This window comes from Grammomys surdaster, unplaced genomic scaffold, assembly GCF_004785775.1.
Source record: "Grammomys surdaster isolate TR1022 unplaced genomic scaffold, NIH_TR_1.0 958, whole genome shotgun sequence".
NCBI classification, from domain to species: domain Eukaryota; kingdom Metazoa; phylum Chordata; class Mammalia; order Rodentia; family Muridae; genus Grammomys; species Grammomys surdaster.
Window position 1 is genome coordinate 1,770,363 of NW_021605377.1, and position 19,209 is coordinate 1,789,571.

At 38.1% G+C, this 19,209-nt stretch overlaps 1 protein-coding gene across 1 annotated transcript in view; it reads left to right on the top strand.

Annotated features, from left to right (window-relative positions):
* Anks1b (ankyrin repeat and sterile alpha motif domain containing 1B) overlaps positions 1-19,209 on the top strand; it is a 471,928-nt gene that overhangs the window by 331,804 nt on the left and 120,915 nt on the right. The window contains exon 10 of the mRNA XM_028783036.1: positions 18,187-18,352. Within this exon, the coding sequence (XP_028638869.1) occupies positions 18,187-18,352 (166 nt within the window). The remainder of the gene's footprint in view (positions 1-18,186; positions 18,353-19,209) is intronic.

Genomic DNA, 19,209 nt, shown 5'->3' on the forward strand with positions numbered 1-19,209 from the left:
TATTAATATTTTCACTTAAAATAACATAATTTGAGTTAATATCAACATAGTTTCAGTACATCTAGGATAGTTTGTTCTAATTTGGCTTCCTTTCATCCTCTCTTATTTGTGTTGCTGCTTTTTTGTTAATCACATATTTATGTGTTATAAGCATGTCGAGATGGATTTGTAATTATTTTTTTATGAAGTTGCTTTGAACTTTTGGGGAGGGAGAAGAGTTACAAACAGATTATATCTTTCATATTTACAATTATTTCTCTTCATTCATGCTATTTATTGCTTAATGTAGATTTGAACTGCTATATAGTATATTTTCTTTTCAGAGTTAAAGTCTCTATCTGAAGGCTGTTAAATAGAGGGAGAATTTGAATTAAGGTATATTAAAATGCACTACCAAGCTAATCCAGGCATGAAACAGAATGTTGTCAGTGGGGTTAACTGGAAAGTGAAGTAAAGCAGTTGAAGTTCTAGGCTAACATAGCATCTGGTTTTGAATAAAGGAATGTGGAGGGAACTTGAGTTACCAGAGCAGCATGGAGAGTAGGAAGACCAATGATGTGGTGACTGGAATGAGACTGTCTGCCACCAGTTCATATGGTTGAATACATGGTCCCCAGTTTGATAGAACTGTTTGGGAAGGATGAGGAGGTGTGGCCTTGCTGGGGGATTTGTGTCATTGGGTGTAGGCTTTGGAGGTCAAAAACACATGCCATTCCTTGTCTCCCTCTGTCTGCCTTGTGGTTTTAAATCAAGATGTAAGCTTTCAGCTGTTTCTCCATCTCCATGGCTTCTGACCTTCTGACTTAACCGCTTTCTTTTACAAGTTGTTTCCATAGTGGTGCCACTAAGGCAGACGTTGGTACTCGGAATGAGGCATTGTTGTGACTAGCCTGGTCATGCTGTTGTTTTGGAGGAATGGGGAAGACTTTGAGACTGTGGACTAGGAGGCAGTTACATGCTGTAAGTGAAGTTTAACCGAGTATCCGAGTAGGACCTTGGAAGACAATGATGCTGAGAGCAGCGCTGGCTGTAGTAATCCAGATCAAGAGACTTCAACAGGGAGCAATATTAGCAAGTGGGCTAGAGACCATTCTTGGGATATTTTGGCAAAGAATAGTGCTGTTTTCTGCCCATGACCTAATAATCCGGTAATTGAAAAGCTTTGGGTTAATTTCCTTAGTGGAGATTTCAAAACAACCTAATATTGACTCTGTTGCATGGCTATTATTAAACACTCCGTGAAGGTCTATGAAGCAAAAGAGGAAGTAGGACAAAAAGAATACAAAATATACAGACTGAAGTCAAAAAAGCCTCAGGAAATTTAATGTTGGAGCTAAGGCTTACACTGAGTGAGATGAGAAGACGGGAAGAAGGCATATTCTGAGGTGGAATAAAGGGAGGGATGTTCTCAGGGAAAGATCCCACCCAGCCAAGCTTCTTTTGCTTCTGCAAATGCGATTCAGTGGGGACAGGCTCAATCCCCAGTGGGCAGGTGAAACTTCAAGTTGTTTCCCACGTGGTTCCATCTATAGAATTATAAAGGATAGCATAGTGAAAGGATTGCGAAATCTCCTTCCACAGCTAAGAAAAGCCAGTGAGGTCAGGCTTGTAGCTGGGGAGTCCCTGTGTGAAAGTCCTGAGAGGCTAGCCTGTGAATCTGTAGAAATGAAGCCTGGATTGTGTCAGAGACCCCAAGACACTGGAGATGCCAGAGCGCGAGACATCTGTCAAGAAGAGCTGCTAACAGGAGGGAGTGGAACCGGGGCAAGAGAGAGAAGTGTGCTGCAAACAGCAAAGCCAGATGGGTGCATCCATTTATGCCCTTTGACATTAGACATGGAGCTGTAGGGTTTGGAATTTGTTCTCCTGGATTTCGGCCTTTCTTCAGTCTAGTATTTCCTTACAACGTCTTCATTACCCACATTTGGAGTGGTAATTTATATTCTGCAACATTGTATGTTGGAAGTATCTATTTTTTTTAAATAGGGGGTTACAATTAAGAGAGTGTCTTGAGTCTCTGAAGAGACTTTCTACTTTTAAACTGTGTTGAGCCTATGGAAAACTATGGAGGCTTTTGAAGTTGGACTGAATGCATTTTGCCTTATAATTTGGCCATGAGCCTAAGGTGGCCAGAAAGTGGTTTGAATAAGAATATTTCTCATAGATTCATATTTTTAAATACTTAACCCCTAGAAGATGGAACTGGTTGGGAAGGATTAGGAAGTGTGTCTGTGATGGAGGAAGTGTGCCCCTAGGGGAGGGATTTGAGGTTTCAAAAGATTCAAGGTCATCCCCAGTATCTCTCTCTTTACCTTGTGGTTGGGGATTAAGATGTGAGAACTCAAATGTTCCTTTGATCCATCGTTATGGACTCTAACCCTCTGAAATCATAAATCTGAATTAAATGCTTTCTTTTACAAGTTGCCTTTATCACAGCATTTTACCACAGCCATAGGAAAGTAACTAAGAGGGATAACATATGGGGAATTCTTATTTTGACATCTTAAAGATTGATTCCTCGGTTTAACTAATAGTCGCTTACAGATACGGGATCATAAGGATTCAATGCTGTTGGTAGTTATTAAAGCCAACATTTTTTTTTACATTCTATAATACTGAGCACCCTCAAGTTGCTTCCTAAATTACATCAACTCTAAAGAATGAAAAATATTTTTCTAAAAGTCTGAAGATGTTACAAAATGTCTGTCATGTTCACTTTTTTTATAATATGTAGTTCTCTGCATGGAAATGATGGGTAGTCTGCCTTAAACTTTATTAATAGACTAAATGAGGAGGTCTTGGGCTAAATTGCTGTCTATACTTAGAACACAGTGCTTTCTGTCAGCATGTACGTTCATCAATATTTTCCTTCAGCCCTTGAGGTGAAAAAAAAAAGTAAATGAAGAGAGAGGGAGAGGAGGAGGGAGGGGAGAGGAGGAAGGGGAAGGGGAGGGGGAGGGGAGGGGGAGAAGGAGAGGGAGAGGGAGAGGAAGAGGGAGAGGGAGGGAGGGGGAGGGGGAGGGGGAGAGGGAGGGGAAGGGGGAGGGGAAGGGGGAGAAGGAAAGGGAGAGGGAGAGGGAGAGGGAGAATATTTTAGGGTCTGCAGCCTCATGTGGTCTGTCAGCACTAGTTAGTGCTCCTGCTACAACAGGGGAGCAGCTGTGGCAAAATAAAACACACACACACACACACACACACACACACACAAACAAACAAAAATCAATGGTATAGCTGAATGGAACTGGATCTGCCAGCTGGGCAGATTTGCTCAAGTAACTGTTTACCAACCTGTGGTTAACATAAAGAGGTAAGTGACTAGGACTCTGTATCAGTGAGTCAGGGGACACCGAGGACACGGGCTTGGTCACAGAAAACATGGGAATCCCAACATTTAGTAGATTGGTACCCAGTCTCCAACCTGGGTTCTTTAGTGCTAAGCTTATGTCACATACATTCTGCAGCTGAGAAGATCATAGAATCAGTGACACAGGCTCGGTTTCCGTCCCAAGTTTATAAACTAGTTACCTCCCTCGAGGAAAGTAGGAACAGAGAGATTGGACATCCTCGAGTAACAGCCCCAATTTATTCACCCTGGCACGTGGGACTGGCCTCCATTGATCATCCACAGGAACTCTAAACATTTGTCTCCCCAACTTTACACCAGTCTAGCATTGTTTGCTTGAAATTAATGATGTTCTTTGCCTTTTCAATATTTATATAAAATATTGACTGGCTTTTAAATTGACTGGTATCTCCTGAGTTTCTATACATAATTGTTTGAATATTCAACTTTTATTTAGTGCTCCTCTGTCCCCCTACCCAAACAAAAGAATGGTATATTCCTTCTCTCATTGCAAAGAATTCATCTGATCTCTCTCTTGCTCTACTATCGTTAATACTTCCTGGGCAGTTGTCTTAGTTAGGGTTTTATTGCTATGAGGAGACACCATGACCATGGCAACTCTTATAAAGGAAAATATTTCACTGGGGCTGGCTTACAGTTCAGGGGTTTAGTCCGTTGTCATCATGGCAGGAATCATGGTGGCACACAGGCAGACATGGTGCTGAAGAAGGAGCAGAAAGTTCTACATCTTGATCTGTAGGCAGCAGAAGGAGGCTGTGTGCCACACAAGCTATAGTTTGAGCAGAGGAGACCTTAAATTCCACCTATACAGTGACACACTTCCTCTAAAAAGGTCACACTGCCTCTAACAAGGCCACACTTAATAGTGCCACTCCATATGGGCCTGTGGGGGCCATTTTTATTCAAACTACCACAGCAATGCACTCTGATCTTTTAGCTTCAAGGTTGTTTCACAGAAAACACTTTCCATTTTGTCATAGTGTTAGTGAATTACATCCCTTCCCTTTGGTTTCATAAGTAGATCGTCTGAGTTTTTGTTGAGGATTCCTACCGAGATGATCTCTATTTGGTTTTGCTTAGTGTTGGGCATGGTTACAGTTGCACTGATTTGATTCATTATGATTATTCTTGGTATTTCACTATTTACAATTTCACCTGGGTATGCAAATTTCTTCACAACCATACCAGAAATAAAAGTCAAAGTTGCATATTTTTGAAACTGTTTCATCACCTTTCTTCAGTCGGCATTTAGATTCATAGACCATTTTTTTTTTTGCCTGAAAAGAACATATACATATGGCTTTTTAAAAGGTTGAACAAAATAAAAGAGAACATTATCTTGTTTTCCACTGTTAACCCTTGAATGTGTAATTCAAGAGATATAGTGTGTATAGTGTGATATGCATGCTTTATTACAAATGATATTTGTTTTTGTTTTTTGAGATAGGAGTTCACTAACAGCCCAGGTTAGACTTAAAATCACTGTCACTCTACTTTAGCCTCCTGAGTCCTGGATTGCTATCCTGTGACATCATTCCTAGCTTGCTACTTCTATAGTATTGCATTTTAAGATGGATGAGTCGTAATACTGACTCCATCTGTGGACCACTTAGGCACGAGGGTACCACGCTAAGTATCTTATGTAGTGTACCTCATTTTCACCAATAATTCTCATTCAGTGGCCTGGTATTTGTAAAACACAGGTCTCTGGGTTCATCATCAGAGTTTTTGATTTAAAGAGAACTTACTTATAAAATCCCAAGCTTTCATTGTTTACATGATACCCACTTGGATTTTATGTAGCTTGAAGTTTGTAGACCCTATTATGCTATACTGCCTTTTCCTGCGAATGATGTTCATTCATCCTTCCAATCTAGACAAAAATAAGTTCCAGTCCTTTAATATAGACAATGATTCAGTGCACATTGTTAAAACTGTTTTTAACTTTGATTTTTTAGGTTTAACTGTAGAAAAAAATTCTTTTCAGTAGATATTGTGAGTCACACAATATGTGGGTTTAAAATTTTTGTAGTTTTTATGTGTGTGTGATTTTGTGGAAAGAGATACTCCTTTCTCTTGGTAATCCAGAGATGTCAATTTCTTTCCACATATAAAATTTCAGACACTAAAGATGATCAGTCAAGTATTTTACTTATCCCTTTAAAGTTTTTTATCAATATGACTATGTGTTACATGTTCTCTTTTCTACATTAGTCTCTCCCCTGTATTAGTTCCCTGTGACTCCTGTAGTTGCCAGTCTAAACCACAGGCATTTTATCATATGGCAATTCTGGAAGCCCAAAGGAGGAAACTAAGGTGTTGACAGCAGTCATTGAATTAAAAGGATCACCCTAATTTTAAAAAAGAATCTTTACTTTAACAAACTATACACACCTACAATGGTCCTCTTTCCAAATAACGTATTCGGAGATACTGGGGCTTCTGGCTCTGACCCATGCAGCTTTGGGCTGATGCAGTCAAAGCCATATCATATTCAAAGCCCCATTCTCTGGAAGAACCCACCCTGGGTTTCTCAGCAGTTTGCTGGTGAGATATTACTTTGGTTTCAGAGGGTTAGACTGAAACCGTCCATCCTGAAGTGGTCAATTAGAAAGGAGATCTGCACTGGATCTCGCTCCCTGCATATTGAGAACTTCTTCTAAAGAGGATTGTATCCTAAAACTCATTTACAATCAATGGTTGATTTTGATTGGATCTAATTATTGCTTTTAAAAAGGCTTTTCCTGCCCCCTTCCTGTCTCTTTCTTTTCTTTTTTTTTTCTGAGATACCAGTACATAGCCCCAGGCCAGCCTGGTACTTGCTATGTAGACTAGGCTAGCCTGAAAGTCACCGTGTCCCACCCACCTCTGCCCTCCAAGGTTTTCTCTATTGTACCCAACATGATTATATTCTTACACATTCTTGACAAGAAGATGCAGGCTTCCTTCCTTTGCTTCCCTCCCATTTCATTATCCACTAAAACATAGTGATAATGAGAATAGCAACTGTGTAATGTACATAAATGGTTATACTCTAGAAAAAAAGTTGGAAATTTTCTGATTCCATCCTATCCCAAGCATGGTGGTTTGAATAAGAATGGCCCCTGGAGATTCTTGTGTTCGAATGTTTGGCCATAATGAGTGGCACTACTAGGAGGTGTGGACTTATTGGAGGAGATGTGTCACTTTGGGGGCAGGTTTTAAGGTCTCCTGTGCTCCAGCTCCACTGAGTATGAAAGATAGCCTCCTCCTGGCTGCATGTAGAAGACAGCCTTTTTCTAGCTGCCTTTGGATCAAGATGTAGAACTCTTGGCTCCTCCAGCACCATGTCTGCCTGCTTGCTGCCATGCTTCCCAGCATGATGATAATGCACTAAACCGCTGAAACTGAAAGCCAGCCCCAGTGAAATGTTTGCCTTTATAAAAGTTGCTGTGGTCATGGTGTCTCTTCATAGCAATATATCCCTAACTAAGACACCAGGTATCATAAAAAAAAGCTAAATATACGTTTTAAAGTCCATATCAACTAGTGGCTATAAACAGACTAGGCTGAAAGATGTTTTAGTTCATATGTTCAACAAAAATATACAAAGTGCCCATTTGAAGCCGCCTTTGCGTTGTTTATAGGCATTTGGTTAGGAATCATTGCTTGGATTCATGTATGTTGTATGTATGATATTCATGTATAATAAAGGTGAGCAGACACCTCTCCCTTCACAGTCTCTCTAGTCATTTTCATGATCAGCTATTATCACTTGCTCTTAAGATTTTTCTCTTAAGTTGTTGATCTCTTCAATTTTAATTTATTAATCCATTTATAGATTAAAGATATGAGTACTTTGTCGTTGAAAGTTTTTTTTTCAATACAATATTTTTAATGATTGTTTGGGAATTTGGTAGCTAGATCATACTCACTCCCCATTCCTTCCAAGTCCACCCTTCCACCCTAGTGTCCTTCCCCATCTCCTACCCCCTCCCCACAAAAAAGAAAAAAAATACACCAACTCTAATTTGTGTTGCCCATGTACTCATTGGAGATTGGTCAAACTGCCAGTGGCCAGCCCCTTAAAGAAAATTGAGTCCTTTCTCACCCCTATTCTTACTCAAAGCCATAAACTATGGAGAGCTACACTTAGCATCTTAGCACAATTTTTAAAGACTCCCTTAAATGGCTTCCTAATAAATAAATTAATTAATCCCTGTATCAGCATAGATTTATCAGCCTTTTTTTCCCTTCTTCAGTTCTGATTGTATGTCTTGTTTAATCTTTCAGTCATAGGTCATTCTTTAAGGTTAATATCACAACAGATGTATCTTCTCATCATTTGAACATTTATTTGAAATATGGTGGTCAGAAGACAGAGGTGGAAGATCACCACAAATTCAAAACCAGTCTGGTCTATGCAGTAGGTTCCAGGCCAGACATGGTTAATATATATATGTGTGTGTGTGTGTATGTGTGTTTGTGTGTATTTGTATGTATGTATGTATGTATGTATGTATGTATGTATGTATGTATATGATGGATAGATAGAGTATGTCAGATGTTTTTCCAGAGTTCTTATTTATTTCTAATGACTTATCTGTCATCAAACTAGCAATTACTAAATAAGTCATTGTTTCCCCTCTGACTTGAGTTGCTAACTTCTAAGTATAATAGGCTCCTGCAAACGTTAAAACTGTTTCCTTTTGAATACCTTTTGTATTCTATTGCCTTTCAATTACTGTTTCAGACCACTTCTATTTATTTAAATATATGACAAAAGGCTGACCTCTCTCCTTTCCCTCAATTTCCCTTTCCAATTGTCACCTGGCTATCGGCACACACTTATTTATCCAAAATCATTTTAGGATTCTGTGTCACGACTCCAGATAAGTGGGAGGCACATGGACGGAATAGTGCTGGATTGATTTTGAGGCAGATAAAAATCACTGGCTTTGAATATTGATAGCAAAGCATCCCCCACACACACACTGAGGTACAATTTGATGTCGTCTCAGACTTTCTCAGTTCTTGATGACTTCAGCTGGTGTGTTATGAGTTTCCTATTGTTCTTTATCAAATTCCCCAAATTTTACTAGGATAAAAGTGGTTTTATTATTTCATGGTTTAGGGACATTCAAAATGGATCCCTAGACTAAAACAAACAAACAAATAAACAAACCACAACAACAAATCCCTACTTTCACTGCAGAGGTTCTGGTAGAGAATCTGTTTTCTGGCCCTTTCCAGCATCTATGTACTACCTTCGGTCTTTGGTTTCGAGCTGATTTCTTTAATTTTCCTTTATTTGTATATATGATGAATGTATGTGTGTGTGGGTACATGTGTGTACATGGCTCCTGAGGCCAGAGGATGATGCTTGGTGCCTTCCTCTCTTGCTCTCCACCTTGTTTTGAGACAGGGTCTCTCACCAACACTGAAGTTCATCCGCTTGCCTAGGCTGACTGACCAAGAAGCTCCAGGGGTCTGCTGATCTCCAGTCTCCAGTACTAAGAGTGCTAGGGTTACAGGGCTGTCCCCACATCTAGCTTTTAGGTAAGTGCTGGAGATTTGCACTTAGGTCCTCGTGCTTGTAGGAAAGGTACTTTATCAAATGAGCTATCCTCAGACCCCTTGTAGCTGACTATAGATCCAAGGTTAGCATGCTGCATTACTATAATATTGATTCATCTTCCTTCCTCTTCTATTTAAAAGGGATTTTCTTTTTAAAAGATGTTTATTTATTTTTTGAGAATTTTATACATATATACAATGTTTTTATCAAACTCATCTTCCCGTGCCTATGCTGGGAGCCATCCCCAGCGTGGTGGGAGAAGTCTTTCTGCTCCTTGTCAGTTCTTCTTGAGGCAGTGGTGTGGGGAGAATGGAAGAGCATCGGCGGGGGGTAAGACCTAGGGTCTTATGAGATTCGGGGTAAGACTTGATTGGCTTGATCTTAGGCAGGCTGTGTACATGCAGCCGAAGCCCCTGTGAGTTCACGTGTTCAACCAGCCTGTTGTGTCTGGAAAACACTGTTATGTAAAAGAATCTTTCAGATTATATTGTTCAGTCAGGTTAACTCAATATTGGCTCCTCATCTCCAGATTCTTAACTTACGTACAGACAAACAGACAGACATATGTACAATCTCTTTATCTATGCATCATGATATAGTCAGCAGTGTAGGGATTGAACTATGGTTCTCAGGGGGAGGCCATTATTCTCCTAAAAAGAGTAACCAGTGGTCCTTTCTTTAGGGCTGTCCTGTGGGCATCAATGGCCCTTCTTTAAAAATTATTTTATCATTGTTCTGTATTTGAATTATGAGATACCTGCCTTGAATGTCATCGAAGATCTTTTGAAGATAATTTTTCTTGATACTGTGGGCATATCTGAGTAAATCAGGCTACTTCCACAAGCTTTTATTTGCTCTGAGTCATTTGGGATTGTGAGTCATCTCCAACTTCCAAACCACCACAAACCCACACTCCCAAGGTTTAGGGTTATTTTCTCTTTTCTCAGCATAAGCATCCAAAGTGAAGTGAAAGCAAGTATGACAATATTAACTCAATCCTTCCGATTGTTTTAATTTACCTAAAATCTTAAACTTTGTCTAACTCAACTGCCATCTCTGCTATCATGGAAATGAACAGGCTAATCTAGGAAGACTCTAAGGATAGGGAACCTTTTAGAGTAATGGGTTCTCAACCTTCCTAATACGGAGACCCTTTAGTACAGTTCCTCATGTTGTAGTGACCCCAACCAGAAAATTATTTTATTGCTACTTTATAACTGTAATTTTGCTACTGTTATGAATCATAATATAAATATTCTATATGCAGGATATCTGATATGTGACCCCTAGAGGGGTTGTGGCCCACAGGTTGAGAGCCACTGTTGTACAGGAAGCAGCCAAGTTCAACTCAACAAACTCTTTAATTGTTAGAAGTCCAGTCTGAAGATGAGGCTTCTGTTCATCTTTCCATTCCCTATCTATACCATGTGCACTCTTTTGAGATAGAATCTTTCTATCCTCTCTTCCATCTTTCAGATATTTGAAACAGATATTTCCCCGTAACTTTTTCTCTTCACTTTTTCTACATGTGACATTTACTAAATGGCAAATGATTATTTTACTCATCTGTGTTCAAAGAAAACATCCCATTTGGCTTTTCCCCCCTCTTCATATGTGGATCACAGTGCCTAACCTCATGGCCCAGGAAAAGTCTCCATCCATTGTTCCTTAAACTTCTTGGTTTCTTTACATGGCTAAGAGCTGGGGTAAGAGTTCACAGTGATGCTCTATTAAAGCTGTTTCAAAAAGTCTCAGTGCCACCCATTTCTGATCTTACATAGTTCCCGACTGGAATGTTTGTGAAGCAATTGTGCCCATCGCTGGTCTCTTCATTGCTGTGACAGATTCTCCTAAGTCAGAAAGTCAACTCCCTCCCTCCACTTCTTTGATAAGGAAAACTGGCACACTCTTACCATAGCCAGCTAATCCAGTTAGTCTTTCCTGTATGAAGTTACTAAAACAAATCATTACTAATTAGCACAGAAGGGAGGAAGCTGGGTACTCTTTCTAGTATGAATATCATACTTCTATTAAATTAAGCCAATGCCATATTAAATAGCTGATTTATTACATTTTAATACCAATAGCTATAATTCTCAATTCTTGTGTGTGTGAGGGGGACATTGCTAATCATAGCTTATTTCTTTACTAGAAGATCTTATGTTTGATTTCTTATAATAATTGATTTATTCAGTAGTTTTTAGCATCTATAGAAGTGCAATATAAACAACATATAAAACGTAGTTTATTTTTCTGTGGGTGAGGGAATAATACTTCCTATTAGTTTAATCAGTGCTCAGTCATTTGGACAAAGCACTGTTTTGGTCCATACATGTACAATTGAGTAGGGTAGATAGGATGAAGCAGGCTAGCCAAAACAAAGCATCAACAGTTTGTATTTCCTTAGTTCACTTAGACAGTATAGGGCTTAGGGATCTACTTAGGATCCAGAGGCTGGAAATCCATTCTTTGGAAGAGAACTGCTTACAATGGCCAAGAACACAGCTGCAGTCTTGCTACTACTATTGTAAGAATGTGAACACAGACTTAAGTCTAGGATTTAGAACCTAAAATAAAGCCAAATATGAAAAAGACAATTGCTCACCAAATTGAGAACCCCATTGCATTAGAGTAGGTGTAGTGGAGTCCTCAAGATCAGTCACCTCATTTTCCATCTCTGTTGCTGTTGCTGGGACTGGTTTTCAGTGTTATACTGAGAATTAACTTGTATACAAAGGCCAAGATTTCTCACTGTAGGAAGAGGAATTTCAAAAGCGTCAAAAATCATCAGGCAGGGCCAGATTCTCCTCACAAATGTATGGTTTCTGCTTTTGATATAAGTTTATGAGAGATGAACTAATGCTATGGTTGTATAGATCTGGTGATAGTACTTTTTAATTACAATACAAATACATGAGTTCTAGGTTGGAGCCAGGCTCTACCACTGTATAAATGCTTTTATTAGATAAGTCTTTTAACACCCTCAAAACTATTTTCTTAATGAAAATTGGATCGATTGTTGTGGGCACCAAATGGGAATCATTTGGATAAATAAAGTAGGGTTTGTTTCACAGAACACAAAATATCTTGTAAATAGGTATTGCTGTTCTCCCTACAGTGATCCGAATGTATGGTTGTCTTTAAATGGCTTTGTCTCAGACTTAATTAAACAAAAATTGATGAAGTGTTTATATGCCTTTTAAAGAAGAAGGCCTCGGCTCTCATGTAAGTGGAAGAAGCAGGCTAGAGAACACAAAATGAAGAATTATTTTATGACCTCATTCTCCTCAGCATGTATTCACTGCCCTGCTGTCCACATGGAATTTTGCTAAATGCCAGACAAACACTTTAAATATTAAGACTATTATCATAATAATAGGATTATACTTCAACTCATTAAACAGTACCTTGGTTATTTGTCCAGCTCTTGTTATGTGAATATAATTTCTATGAGGAACACTAGCATACTCAATGAATTCGCTTAGTATGGGGATTCTAAGATGCTTTATGAGATCTGCCCAGTATTGACATGAACTAAGTCCATAGCAATAATTCTTGTCTCATAAAGTTATATCAAAAGCAAGAGCATTAACTGAGACATGACTAAGACTTAATTCATATGAGTGCTCGTTTGGAAGTAAAATAAATATGAGAAAAGCAGCTTTAGAGCCAAGAGGCTAGTTTGGAAGATGCTCTGTCAGTTGAAGTGGGACACACTGGATATCTGGAGAAAGTAGAGCAGAGAGAAATAAATGTGGTTGAGATAACATCCACTGAAAGATAAGTATAGTTCTTGATTGACTGGGAATCACACTGAGGAAGCATCAGAAATGAAGGTTAGCTCGGTTAGGTGACCTGATATATAGAAGTATAACTTATTGATAGTGGGCAAAGGATAGGGAATTATTTAATAACTCAGAAAATGTTTATGCATTAAAATAAATATGAGTGTAATAGTGGATGATTTGACATATATGAAAATAAGGAGAGATGTGTCCATCCATGTACAAAATGAACCCTAAGGCTCTGGTAACCAAACTATATGATGCTAGCTCTAGAACCGACCGACATATGGAGCAAATTAGAAAATTTCAGAAATAGGTTTGACTTATGTAAGCATATGGTAGATACCTTTTGTTTGGGGAATTCTATTTCAAAAGAATGGAACATATAAACAAGTTGTATAAATAAGAGGTTTTTTAAAAAGAGGAAAACATTACATTTCAATATGATAGAACTGACTAAATTATGACTACATTTATACTGGAATCTAACCTTAAATTTATTAATTGAACATGTGCAAATGCATTCAACCTAGCATGGGATCAAATCTTGATAAATCTATTGCAAGTTAAAAATATTCTAAACCAACACTGTATTTACTTCATCAAATCTGGCACACATCATAGTTTAGCAATAAAATATATTCTAGTGTAACATTGAGTTACCCTTTAGATCACATGATTCACTGAGACCTGTGATTTGCCACCACTGAGTAGTCTCATAGGGGGACATATTACATATTACTAGGCTAATCTAAGATGAAACTCAAAATTTGGAATATAGTTCATATGAATATATGTTGCTCTTGTATATCATAGAATCAGAAAATCTTGTCAAACATCAAAATTGAGGACCAAATATATTTATCGTTGAAAAGAGTTCATAATATATTTTTGGAAGTAAATAAAAGACTATGAAATTTATATATAATTTATGTTAATATATGATTTATAGAAAGTTAGTTGTAGCAGTATATTGCTATGATCACAGTACTTTGGAGGCTTGGGCAAGGGATTGAAAACTGAGCTACACAGTCAGACACTGTTGCCAAATTCTTGAAGGAAAAATAATTATAGATACAGAGATACTCAAAACAAAAAAGAGGAGAGGGGCAGTCTCTTCAATAACTTGTTGTGGAAAACCTCATAGCTTCATAGAAATATTATCTTAGATTTTCATCTCATACTCTGCAAGAATTAACTTAAAATGGACTTAAAACATAAAACCTGAAGCTGGAAAAGTACTAGAAGAAAACAGAATTAAAAACTTCATGATATTGGGCTGGGCAATGTTTTTTTTTACCTATGTGCAAATATAATCAACAAAAACAAAGTAAACAAGTGGATTACCTTGGACAAATAGATTTTATTCAGTAAAAGAAAGAGCAGAGTGAAAAGACAACTTATGAAGCAGGATAACGTATTTGTAAACCAAACATCATGGGTTTGTATCATCGTACATAGCACTCAAACAACTCCAGAGCTGGAAACAACTCTTTAAAATGGTCAAAGGGTCTGGAGAGCTGTTCATAAAGAACATATGTAGGATGGCCAATAGGTATAAATAAGGCCTCTACCTAATAATCAGAGAAATGCAAATCAAAATTACAATAAGATATCATGGCTGGTAGAATGGCTATTATTAAGAAGATAAAAATTCAGTAGTATTAAGAGAATATGGAGAAAATGAAACCTACGAACACCAGTGGATGGATTATCAGTTGATACAGTCATTATGGTAAATGGAATAGAGTTTCTCAAATAATTGAAAATATTGTGAATGATCCAACCCATTCCCGGTATCTACCCATTAGATATGGAATGAGTGTGCTGAGATGTTATAATGACTCCTATGATTATTGTAGCCCTACTCACAGAAGTCAAGATTTGGAATCAGCCTGTGCTTAAGGAAATGGAGAGTGTAAATTAGTCCATCCTTAAGAATTAAATTTCCAATTCATTTTTAAGGATTTAAAATTCCTGTTAATTCTTCATAAGTAGTGACACTGAAACTTTAACAAGTCCATGAATTTCTCTGAAATTTTTAATGCAGTGTTTTACCTGGAGACATTTCTAATTATTTTATTTTGGAGATTATAATGTCATTATATCATTCCTCTTTTCCCTGTCCTCTCTCCAGAACCTTCCAGTTATACTCTACTTGTTCTCTTTCAAATTCATGGCCTATCTTTTCATTAGTTATAGTTACATACATATATCTATATACATATAAAACCCTGCTCAGTCTGTATAATGTCACTTGTATATATGTTTTCAGTGCTGAAAATCTTCCTTCCTTCCTTCCTTCCTTCCTTCCTTCCTTCCTTCCTTCCTTCCTTTCTTTCTTCCTTTATTCCCTCCCTCCCTTCTCTTCCCTTTCTTCCTTTCTTCCTCTTCTTCTGTCTCTTCTTCCAGCTCCTCTTCCTTCTCTTCTTCTTCTGCTTCTTCCTTCTCTTCTTCCTCCCCTCCTCTTTCTCACCCTCTTCTTTCTCATTATCCTCTTCCTCCTCCTTTCTTCCTTCTCTTCCTTCCATTCTTCCTCTTCTTTCTCCTCTTCCTTCTCTTTCTCACCCTCCTCTTTCTCACCCTCCTCTTTCTCATTATCCTCTTTCTTTTCTTCCTCCTCCTATCTTCATTCTCTTTCTTCTTTTCTTTCTCCTTCTCCTCTTCCTTTTATTCTTCCTCTCCCTCCTCTTCTTCCTCACCTTCCTCCTTCTCTTCTTCCTCCTATTCTTTCTCCTTTTCTGCTTTTCCTTCTCTTCTTCCTCCTTCTCTTCCTCCTCTTCTCTTCGACTTCCTTTTCCTTTACTTCTTCCTCCTCCTCCAATTCCTCCTCCTGCCTTCTTCCTCATTTTCTTCCTTCTCTTCATCTTTCTCCTGTTCCCTCCTTTTAACTTTTCCCCCTCCCCTTACTCCTTTTCCTCCTATTCCTCTTTCTCCCCCTCTTCCTCATTATTTTTTATAGTTGTTCCAACATTTGTTGCCAGTTGTTTTGTTGATATTTGCCATTCCCGCTGGAATAAGATTAGAGACTCTTTGATTAGACTGTATTCAGATTTACTGTTGTAACCTCAAAATCTCTTTTCTCTCCTACTTTTCTTTCTTTTGTTTTTTTCCTTTATTTTCCTTTCTTTCACTGTGCTACCCAGTCTGCTGGCCTCATTTTAAGTAAAAAATCATTGACACAGCCTCATGTATCTCTGGGATTGCATATGTATGCCATAGTCTTTCAGTTTTGAAAGACAATGAAGTAAAGAATAACAAACAAACAAAACTGGTAAAATCATTTATACAACAGTACTGCTATCTACATAAAGGACAAGGGACTATCCAGCAGATGCACAGGGCTTATTCAGCTTCTGTTGTATGGCAGGGTCTGTAGCCAATTCTGGAGATAGGGTGGTACACAGGGCAAAGTACATGGAGCAAAGCCAAGTTATCTGGTATAGTGCCACAAATGTGCTTCACCCTTAATCTCATCCAGAGAACTAGCTGGAGGTTTCTGGCAATGGTCATCTGTAATCTCATTCACAGATAAGTAGCTGGAGATGTCAGGCAATGGAGAGTCTACTCTTGTTGCTTTCTAGTCATGTTTGTCAGCTTATTATTTTGTCAGAGTATGCTTATTTTATAAGAAAATCAATACAATTAATTCATAAAACTTACGTTGGGTATTGACTCTCATTTCCATACCTTGTCTTATAAACATTAGACTTTTTTGTCTTACTGTTGTTGTTGTTGTTTGCCTCTTAAGAGCTATGCCCTTCCCTCCACTTTGTGAGACAGCCCTTGAGGGAGAGCTTTTCAGATATGTTGAGAAAACCATTGGGTGGCTGTGCAGCTTCTCTGGATAGAGCGCTGTGTCTCCTTTCATCATTTTCTTCTCTGACATGCGTTTTAAAGCACATACCCTCCTGATTGCTTCTTCTGGATGCTTTCTACTTTGTCACCCTTTGTTGTTAAAAATAAATTACTCTCAATTTCCCGCTTTCAGAAGAGTAGAGTGAACATAATTGACTCTTTGATGTGTGAGGGTCTGGTGTGGTCTGAAAGCAATTACCCTGACCTTGAATTGCACTCACTGTAAATATCATTACAGAGAAAGGAGGAGCTGACATGGAATCTGTATCAACCCTGGAGTCCATCGTGAAAGATTGTTGGAAAATGAATTTATATTCTTGTTATTTGTTTCTCAGTTGTAAAGTGTGCTTTATAAGATAGCAAACAGGAAAAAAATAAAATGTGATTCATTCTGCACTCCATCGTGCAGGTTATTTGTCTTCTGTAGAAGACTATGAACTCCCCAACAGCAAGGGCTATCTATGTCTTACTAACTTAAAATCTCCAGTGCTTAGCCTCTGTGCTTAACATAGTAACACACACACACACACACATTCACACACACTCAAATGTACATTCATACACTCAAATTCATTCTCACTAAAATTCACACACTCAAACATACACACTTAAATATACACTCAAACATACACATTCTCACACACACAATCACACACACTCAAACACACTCACACATTTAAACACACACTCACACATTCTCACACTTACATACTCAAACACATACAAACACATGGGGAAAGTCCAATAATTATTGGTAACTAGTTAATACATCATTCTTAAGAAATTAAGATATCATTCAATTAATTGAACTGTGGTTTTTAGAATATGTTGAAGAATTTAGTAACATAAATTTTGGATCTAAATCATATCCTTTAAAAGAGTTAGCGGTAGTTTATTAGTTGTATAGTTAACAGTATTCACAAGGAGAAAATATTAATGTTTTCTATGGAATACTTATAATTCTGAGAGAAAACTCAAATAGCAATACTTTACACTATAAGGATGCTAATATTTACTTATGAAGCCTGAAGAAACTGGTCCTGGGTCTATTCAAGCTACCCAATGATACCGACACTCTTATCTTAATGTTGCAACTTTTCCAATCTTGAGTTTGCATTGTAGAAAAAAAATCTTCCCCTCACTTAGAGAGGAGCCTAGAAATAGCCTCCTCACAAACTTCTCTGGGGAAAAAAATCCTTTCAGAAGCCTCCCAAAGGATTCTGCTTGTGTCATAGTGGTCCAGGCTGAGTTACATTGGTATCTCTAGGAGGCAGGCAAAGGGCAGAGTGTTGGAAATAATGGTTGATTAAAACGGTTTACTCTGTGACTAGGAAATGTGTTTGTGTGTGTGTGTGTGTGTGTGTGTGTGTGTGTGTGTGTGTGTACCAGAGGCAGATCAAAACTTAATAACCAATGCAGTATCAGGGGAACCAAATGATAAGAACACTTGAAAAATATCACTGGCCACAATGGGGTGACATGGTTATAGGACCTTTCTAAGTAGATGAACATCAGTTCTCAGCCAATTTGATACTGATGGATCCAGTGATCTTTCCTGATTTTTATAAATCAGACAAGACTTCAATTTTACCAAGAAGTTTTTTCTTCCCTCTCCTTTCCAGGAGTCTTATCCAAAGAAGAGGAATTACCCCATGGAAATCGTACCATCTGCTTCTCTGGACACATTCCCTTCAGAAAATGAGAACTTCCTTTGTGAACTCGTGGACACAGCTGTTACAAAGAAACCCTGCTCCTTAGAAATTGCAAGAGCACCTTCTCCGAGAACTGGTAATATTTCCTGATCTCAATTGGCCAATTCAATTTGCATACTCACATAAGTGAAAATACATTATTAATACTTTATTTAATACTAGATTATCAAAACTAAAGTGCCCCAATGATCAATTTTGCAGTTCAAGTGAATACATGTAAGCCATGAGTTTCAATGTGAAGCTTCTTAATGATTAAGGGCACTTCATGGCAATGGCTCTGCCATGTTGAAGCTACTTGGATGCGCTTTAATTTTTAGGAAGCTAGGTCAGGTGTAGTGCTTTGGGTCCTTGGTAGAAGGAGTCTTTATAGAGACCTTACAGCATCCTATTTGTTTCTAACTTATCAAATTACATTTCACTACTAAATGTATTTTATTATATAATAGCATGTTTGTATCTGTTCTTTCTTCGTGTCTGTTTTTTGCTTATTTGTTTATTTTGGAGAGGATTAGTTTTAAGACAGGGTCTCAGTGTGTAGCTCTGGCTGTCCTAGAATTCACTATCTAAAACAGGCTGGCCTTGAACTCATAGAGACCTGCCTGTTTCTGCTTCCCAAGTACTGGGATTAAAGGCGTAAATATGCCTGATCTTTGTTTTTTTCTTTTTTAAATTCGTGTTGCAAACTAGTGGGTAAGACAAGACAAGTATTGTCTCCATTCACTGCTAAAGAAAATGAGTTTATATCTTATTTACAATAAATAAATGATTGGGCCTATGTCTGAACATGAGTATTTGTCTGACCATTGATGGTATACGGTATGTTTCTATACAAGTGAGTGGAGGAGGAAAGATTCAAGCTGATACTCAGTATATCAACAGGACCTTTGGTAAAGTTTGGAAGAGAAGCTCTTTGGAGCATGAGAAAGGTTGACA